This window comes from Elephantulus edwardii, unplaced genomic scaffold, assembly GCF_000299155.1.
Source record: "Elephantulus edwardii isolate Elephantulus edwardi_28Jun2011 unplaced genomic scaffold, EleEdw1.0 scaffold00028, whole genome shotgun sequence".
NCBI lineage: Eukaryota > Metazoa > Chordata > Mammalia > Macroscelidea > Macroscelididae > Elephantulus > Elephantulus edwardii.
Window position 1 is genome coordinate 7,119,998 of NW_006399778.1, and position 8,441 is coordinate 7,128,438.

Consider the following 8,441-nt stretch of genomic DNA (forward strand, 5'->3'; position numbering starts at 1 on the left):
TTTATATACTGCATTGAAACAGATGAGGGAGAGAACAGTTTAAAAGCGATATATGCTTGGGTACTGTGGCTAGGGCAAGAGTCCACGGGCGGAAACGCGCGCATGCACATGTGCACGCTCATGTGGAGCCTGGAGGGCAGGCTGCGGGGCATGCTGGATGCAGGGTCCTCGGTAGAAGTCCAGTCTTCCACTGGGAGGTGACCGTGACTGATGAGTTGGGCTGTCAGATACAGTCATGTTTTCAAGATGTCTTACACACTTCCACATCTACACAATGGCTGGCAGGTGGACCTGGCCATCCTGTCTGATGAGGACTGCTTAGTGGTCCAGTTTGGACACAACTGGGATCCTACTTGTAAGAAAATGGGTAAGGTTCTCTATAGCATTGCTGAAAAGGTGGCGGCATAAGCATGGAGTGACGCCCAGACCCCTCCATCACTGCAAGGCTAGGAGGCTAGAGAGGTCAAGGCTCCAGAGCTCAGCAAGATACTGTTAGCTAGGACACGGACTCTGGGCATCAGTGTTAAAAATTTTGCAGTTATTTATCTTGAGGATATTACAGAAGTACCTGACTTCAACAAAATGTGAGTTATACGATCCTTGCACTGTTTTTCTTCAGGAACAAGCACATTATGATTGATCTGGGCACCGGCAATAGCACAATCAAGTGGGCCATAGAGAATAAGGAGATGATCGACATCATCGAGACTGTTTACCGAGGGGCACGCAAGGGTCGAGGACTGGCTGTATCTCCCAAATACTCTACCAAGTACAGATACTAAGCTCTGCTCTGTGTAGATGTTGGTTGTGGAGTCATTTCCATGTACAACGACTGCTGAGAGCCTTTAGGAAAGTTTGTACAATTCAAGGAACCCGAATGTTTTTGAAGTAAGGAATGAACAGCCTTAAATTTTCAGTCTGCCAGTATTTTTGTGTTGACAAATAACTGTAAATACCTAACTAAACACAGTGCTAGGTGATGAACCATTAAAATTTGTTTTTTTTTGTTTTTTAAGAACCTTAAAAAAAAAAGGACAGGAGTTCAGAATGAGGGCTGCATAGTAGAGTGTGTGGGGTTGTATATAAAGTAATTTTTCTTTTACTTTTCAAAGAAAGAACAAACTGGGGGGGGAGGGGGGAAAATGCAACAATGAACGAATGGAATTCCAAAATCTCTGTAAACATTCATTTAAAAAACCCCAAACATGTATTTCAACATCAAGTAAACAAAAATCATCACTAGATCAAAAGGCAGTATCAGTAGATGGGATAAAAGATTAGAGCTGTCAACCCATCTTCAAGACTGTGAGAAAGACATACACTAGTTTTGATACATTGTTCAGAGTTCCAGTCAATTCAATAGCACCTACCAACTACCCCATTAGAGTACCAGACTTCTAAAACCTTTCATCCTTTTGCCATTCTATTTCTGTGCCCTCAAGTGGCCTGTGACTCAGAGACCCTATGTACAACAGCTCTGAAGACTGCTTTGTGCAGAGCCAAATGACTCTGACACACCTGTCCTCATTGCCCTAGTTACTGTCAATCTATCTCATCTGGGGTCTTCCTCTCCTGCACTGTCCCTCTACCCTTCCAAGGATGATGTCCTTCCTTCTCCAATTATCAATTTCTCCTGGCCATGAGCCCAAAGTATGTGAAATGGAGTGTCAAAATCCAAGTCTCCAAGGAGAAACTTTGTTTCACCCTCTCTAGGTCAGACTATTTGTTTTCTTGGAGTCTTGTTCAAGACTCTTCGCCAGCACAACTCAAAAGGAATCAATTCTTGTCACCTTTAGTCATTATCCAGCTGATACATAGCAAGTAACTGCAAAGACCAATGCCTTCTCCAGGTGGACCTCATTGCTTCTCAGTACTATGAAAAGGTCTATGACAGCATAGTTACCTAATGAAATCTTTTGATTTCCTGACTGTTGGTGCAAAGAGTGTTGATTGTGGACCAAAGCACTCTGGTACAAAACACAACCTAAGTAGTTTTACCATACATAGCCTCATTATTCCTCAACCAATTGTATAGTAATGGGTTGTACAGCTGTCTTAGCTTTATACCCATGGCACTTTTGATACTTACTCATTTACATAACATCACCCTGAATGGCACAGTAATATCCCTGACCTCCAAGCACTCAAGTCCCTAACAGGTATAATGCCAAATTTTGATGGGAAGTTGATGGGGGGAAATCGGTATTCCTTAAGTTAACCACTATGATCCACGATAGCTAGACAATGAGTAAGGATGATATAATTGAAGGCTTTGAGTATGGTATTGGATAAAAATATCCAATGGACTCCCCTAAGAACAAAAAGATGTGTCTTTTCAAGTGCTGCCAGTGTTCCTTGAAAGCAAAGACACAGCTTCGTCTCACATACTTTGGTCCCATTGCTAGGAAAGACTATTCCTTGGAGAGACCCTCAAGATGAAGTGACACAGTGTAGCAATAGGCAGGGTTCAGGTCTGTTGCTCATAAGGTCCCTGCAAGTTGTGTTTAATTCAATGACACCTAACAACAACATGGTTTTGGTATACAATGGCCAGTGCCTCTAAATTTCATCATGCATTTAAAACACCTGTAAATATTACTGAAATTAGATTCAAATTCATTAAGTTTGAGGTAGGGCCCTAGAGTTTTAACCAACTCCCAGGTGAAGTTATCTACTTGTTTGTTCTAACTTAAAACTTTAGACCTCGGTGGGTTTTGTCTTTAAGTGAAACTTTCTTGGCACAAGTTGCTGTAAACTGGTTACAGAAATGTCCTTCCTTGTTTCAGTCCAGTTGTCTCATGACTCACCCAAAACTCAAGGTTGGAGCTAGGATTATATAAAATCCTGACTTCTCAACACCCAGAGGTGCTTTTCGAATGGGCTCAGACATAATATTTCTACTCAACTAAGTTCACCAGAGGGATCTCTAGTGGGTTAGTGGTAAAGTGTTGCACTGCCAACCCACAGGTATGTGGTTTGAATCCACCAGCTGTTCCACTGAAGACGGGCAATCTCCCACATTTGAAACTGGCAGAAAGGTCACCCATCAGTTCTAATTCCATGGCAGGTACATAGCAAATACACATGAAGGTGAGGCTGATTTAAGGTTAATTATGCAAACATGCATATACCTAAGGAGCTCAACCTATTCTGCCATCCAGCTAAGTTTAGAAAGATTAACATGAAGACAGCAAAGCAGGAAAACTGCTTGTAGTGACATCTGTCCACAGCAAAGGGCAAGCAACTGTCCTAATGAACTGTATCCAACTGTACCTGTCACTCTGCAGCCATTCTGATCCTGAGATGTATCCTATTTCTCTGATAACCTAGGGAATACATTTTTCTTGAGTTCTGGAAGTTCCACTATCAGGAGGGAGAGTAGTTGATTCTAGAGGCCTTGTGTAGATCCTTATAAACTACTCGTTTAGACAAACAGCAAATAGTATTTCCAGTCCCCTTATAGTTGATAATTTATGCATACCATATTTTCATAAAAAAGGAGCATCATTTCCAGGTTCTAAAAAATGCCTATAAAAACAGATAACATATCAGAGAACCAATTAACAGCAACAAAAGTTGACCAGAGGACAACTCATTAGACACACGAGTATTATTACTGAATTAAATTATGTTCAGAATTTAAACACAAGGGTGAAAACTGTGAACCAAACCACTGGCAAAGTGTTGTGCCTAATGGTCAAAGAAATGGTTGTTTTGTATGTCACTGCTCCAGAGATGTGGAAAAGTACAGCAAAGAAATCTAACTTCCATATCAAATGGGGAGGTAAACTATTAAGATTTCGCCTTTGTAACATAAAAACAGCCTTCTGACTACTCTGATAACTAATCTCAGCACACTATAGCTCTGAATCCATTTAGCCTCCTGAATATTATTACTGCTTCTATGATAAAAATTGGGATAAGGCAGAAGGAAAAAACCTCCATGTAAGGTAAGAGCCAATGAAATTGAACCCAGACAGTCATTTATACATTGTCCTCAACAACTCACACATTCTAGTTTTAAATTAAAAGGGAGGGCCAGACGTTAAAAATCAAGCATATTAATGCCTGTGACTCTCCATTATATGTAATAGTTCCAGTGTTGATAAATACGTAGTAAAGACCAGGATCATCACATAGGAGCCTCCTAGAACAGGAGGAAATGTATTCCACTTTCCAATACCAACCATACTTGCTTCTTGAAAATAATTTTACATGAATGGCACTCCCAACACGGTTTATCAATCAGGGCATGGTGAGCACAAGTGACACAGTAATTCACAGGCTTGATCTTCCAGGAATCACTAGCATCCAACCAGAGTATGATAGTTCAGTTTAGTTACCAGCTATTCCCACCAAAGTTTTACATGATGTGATGTCCAAGAACTTCAATGCAGTCAGGCTCTTTTTACAGAACAAACAGTAATGTACAATTCGTGAAAACATTTTATTGGCCTTTTGGATAGAAACGGGAATTTATTTGCCAGGAAGGATGATCCCATCATACTGAAAGAGAACAGATTACAGTTTTTCAGAACAGCAGACAATGGTATGATTACAGTAATAGCTAACATTTGAAAATGAAAACCAATATCTAACTCTAGATCTGAATACCACACCCTGTCTGGACCAGTTAGGAAACTGGCTTCACTACAGTGTTCAACTCTAAATCCTGAGGAAAGGGGACATTTTTTAAGGCCATGTTCCTCCCCTTCAGCTATTTATGTTCATGCAGGTGACGGATACACCAAGACACCAATCCTGGAAGACCCCACTTGCCAAGCTGTTTCAATAATCCATCTTCTAAAAAAAGCTACCCAATGAATGGTGCCATATTCTGCATCCCTAAATCCCAATTCCATTCACCAAGCCCACATTATCACCATCTCACTTGAGATGAACAGGCTTTACCTTCTGCTGGAACCAGCGCATGGCCTCTTCTTTGCTGATTCTGTGTTTGGCCCCAATGCAGCCTGTCCTGCGCTTCTTGTCTGCGATGCTGAAACCTGGCCTGCCCAGCACCTGTCCCAGGAATAACCAACAGTTCACTTAGCGAGCTCAAGTTAAGAACACACAGACAAGACACACACCGAGATGTCTTTAAGTCACCTGGCAGCCCAACGAGTTCTGGAGATCTTAAGGGTCTGGTCAAACTGTTCCCAGCATCCCAAACAATGTACCTTCAACCATACCATGAGTTTGCTTTGGACACTGCTGCTTTCAGCACCTGCCCTCTGCTTAATTTCCAATGGGACGATCCTCCACCATAGCCCCCCAACATCCAAAGCACTCTTCTTGTTAAAAATAAGCTTGTCAAGGTCATTACAACATGAGCAGACTCTCACACCCACAAATGCACAACTAAGAAAGACGCTTTATATCCCTCCCTGGTCATTTTGTCGGCAGCTGTTGGTAGAGGGCCGGTCTGTACCTAAGGCAAGAAGATGGTAGCTGAGAAAAAGACAAAAAAGTCCCTGGAGCTGATTAACTCGAGGCTCCAATTTGTTATAAAAGTGAGAAATACATGTTGGGTACAAGCAGACTCTGAAGATGATCAGCAAGGAAAAGCCAAATTAGTCACCCTCGCCAGCAACTGCCCAGCCTTGAGGAAGTCTGAAATCTAGTACTATGCCATGTCGGCCAAAACTGGTGTCCAACACTACAGTGGTGACAATAATGAACTGGGCACAGCATGCGGAAAATACTAGCGTATGTACATTGGCTATCATTGATCCAGGTGATTCTGGTATCGTTAGAAGCATGCAAGAACAGAGTAGTGAAAAAGCAATCATGTAGAATTGTTCATAAACTGGCCAGTTTGTTTAAGAAACAACAAAACACTACCAAACAAAATCAACTTTCCCGGGGGGCAGTTCAAGTAATTCTTCCCTCCCTAACAGCTATCATTTCATTTTATGATCAGGTGAAGATTACCTCCATGGATGCCTGTCCTGAGCAAAATGCCACTCAAACCTGTCTTTTTTTTTCTGGGGAGAAGCCAACCCAGAGCAGCTATCTCACACACCAACACCAAGTCTCAAAACTTGCTAAATTAGTGGCTGGACTGAACTTTCCTTTTTTTGTGCCAGTGCCTAAAGGCACTAGATTCTCTGTGAGTGCCCTCATCTTGTTGGTCACAGCAGGAATCCTTAACCTTATGTATGGCTAATCTCTCCAATTTCTAGAAAGAAGGCACACATTCCCAAAGGGGAGAAGAGATAAGCAGACAATACTCAAAGCTTCAATCCTACATCTGAGCATCAAGAGCACGTGCTAAAGAAAGCAGGAATAGATTCCACTCTTTACACAGACAAAAATAAATCTTCTTACCACATAGAAGTCCAGGCCGTAGATACCGATACTGGGGTCATATTTGATCCCAAGATCAATGTGCTCCTGGATCCCAAAACCAAAGTTTCCGGTATCTGAGAAGTTATTTTTTCTTAACTCATATTCCCGCACCTGAGGAAAAAAACACAGCAAACATATTCTTTGTCAAATCAACTCCTTACAAAGTAACAACCCCAGCTCACCACATTCAACATCCTAGGGAAAGCAAAAATGCAATGTAAATTGGTTAAGAAAGTCTCTCCCACAGCCCACCTCCACAGATAACACTTTCCCAACGGCCAAAAAGCTAGGGGAACCCAGAGAAGGCAAAAGCATAATTCCCAAGCACTGTTTAAGTCACCGAAGGAAAGAACTGTGTTTTAACTCTTCTGAGAGGGAGAAAACCAGGAAAGCATTACTTTTAACAGTTACCCCTCCTCACACTACCATAATTGACATTTGGTAAATCCGTCTCACCTTTAGACCTTTCTCCAAGATTTCCTCTGCCTTGGCCCCTCGGACTGTGCAGTGGACAGCAATTTTTTCATTTCTCCTAATGCCAAAGGATCTGACGGTGTATCTAGCTGCAGATAGAAAGCAGTAAGCAGTCAGATGCTGTCATAATCTCACACACCTGCTTCCTTCAGAAAGCATATACTGTAAGTGCAACCTACATCTACACCAGACTTTTCAAATCACCCAACGATTTAGAACTTGAAAACATAAATGTATCAAAGTCTCAGAATGACAAGCCACAACCAGAATAAGCCAAAAGGAGGAGTCTGTGTTCTAAAGAAAACATCAAATGAACAAGTCAATCTCATTGTGTTGTTACCCCAATTTACAAATGGAATTTGGATAAGCTAATAAACCTGTATAAAAAATAAGCAGCAGGCTAATTTTGACCCTGACTTGAAATGAGGGATCTTTAACCACTTATCCGAAACACTGAAACTTTAAAAAGCCAGCCAACAACTACTTTTCTCTTGGTTTGCAAAAAGAACTTTACAAATGCTATTTAATCTCGTCCATCCCGGTCTTATACACTGCAAGCCAACCTCAAATCATATGCACTCCCTAGGAACTCAGTATCTCAAGTGGAAAAACACCTTTCTCTCTGCTCATATCAAAGCAAGTTTTGAACAGTATGCAGATACTGGCTGGATAGACTTGGAATTCATTCACTTTGTATTAGGCACTGCACAGGCCTGACAAGAGAGTGAAACAGCATAATGTACCTTTGGAGAACACAGGAGTCTGGCCTGTGAGCTGCTCCAACACCTTGGCGGCCCGGGTCAGCCTGTCTCCACTCTCGCCTACACAGATGTTGAGGCAGAGCTTGCGGATGCGCAGCTCCCGCATGGGGTTCTCTTTTTCGCCTTGATCCTGCTGCAAAAGCGAAGCAAAGCAGTCAACACACAACCTTGCCAGAGTTGCATGCCTAGTATCTTCGTTACTCTTTCCATTTTCACAGCGTGTCTCCTTCCGTTCATTTCAAATAACAAAATTCCTCATCAAAGCACAGTGCTTGAGGGAAGGCAATAAGAGACAACTTAGAGACTCCCGTCCCTGTGGACACAATGGGTGATCGAGACCCAGGGAGCGTTAATGACAAGAGCCATGAATGAACCCCAAGAAGCACACGTGCAAACTGTAGAATACCATCCCCGCCATAAAATCGACTAAGAACTTAACTGCTAAGAAAACAGGAACCGTGGTTCTATCCCATCTCCCCACCCAATCCCAAAGCCTAAGCAGAGGAACCAACTCATGTTTGTTAGCACCGAGCAAAAGTCCAAGACCCTGATCGGGAAAGGGTCGGGAGCCGGACCCCGGAACCGGCGCCCCTCCGTTCGTTCCACTCGTCTAGGCCGTGCCCCTAAGCCTTCCGACAGCCTGTCGGGATCCTGCTCCTAAGGGAGGAGCGGACAGCCTCCAGGGCCGCGCCTGCACCCCGCGCCCCCCCGCCAATTCTGGAACGGCCAGTATTTATAATTCTGGTCTCCTCGGGCCATGAACAAGACCAAGGAGACTTGGTTAGCCACGGATGGAGGCGGATGACAGACAAGAACACATAGCTGCAGCCACTCACCGCCATGATGGAGAACAGG

The 8,441-nt window shown here is 42.9% G+C and overlaps 1 protein-coding gene and 1 pseudogene across 2 annotated transcripts; one reads left to right on the forward strand and one right to left on the reverse strand.

The window, feature by feature from the left end:
* The first annotated feature begins 246 nt into the window (after positions 1–246).
* On the forward strand, positions 247–782 carry LOC102867242 (annotated as a pseudogene).
* Positions 783–4,426: 3,644 nt separating this feature from the next.
* Positions 4,427–8,441, reverse strand: LOC102867651 (60S ribosomal protein L11-like). 2 transcript variants are annotated; one of them, XM_006883526.1, is made up of 6 exons: positions 8,423–8,441; positions 7,569–7,719; positions 6,808–6,914; positions 6,331–6,462; positions 4,912–5,022; positions 4,427–4,506 (listed from the first exon to the last, which is right to left on the reverse strand). In XM_006883526.1, exons 1-6 carry the CDS (start codon positions 8,426–8,428, stop codon positions 4,477–4,479), a joined length of 537 nt encoding a protein of 178 aa, XP_006883588.1. In that variant the 5' UTR covers positions 8,429–8,441; the 3' UTR covers positions 4,427–4,476. The 2 variants fall into 2 exon arrangements, with proteins under 2 accessions (XP_006883588.1, XP_006883589.1); XM_006883527.1 differs by having other exon boundaries at positions 4,438–4,506; positions 7,569–7,716; positions 8,423–8,432.

What these genes read in the sequence shown, in the direction of transcription:
- LOC102867651 (XM_006883526.1), bottom strand. An exon ending in GACTCCTGTGTTCTCCAAAG is followed by an intron (nt 6,915 to 7,568) that starts GTACATTATGCT and finishes TTCTATCTGCAG; the next exon opens with CTAGATACACCGTCAGATCC. An exon ending in TCTTGGAGAAAGGTCTAAAG is followed by an intron (nt 6,463 to 6,807) that starts GTGAGACGGATT and finishes TTTTTTCCTCAG; the next exon opens with GTGCGGGAATATGAGTTAAG.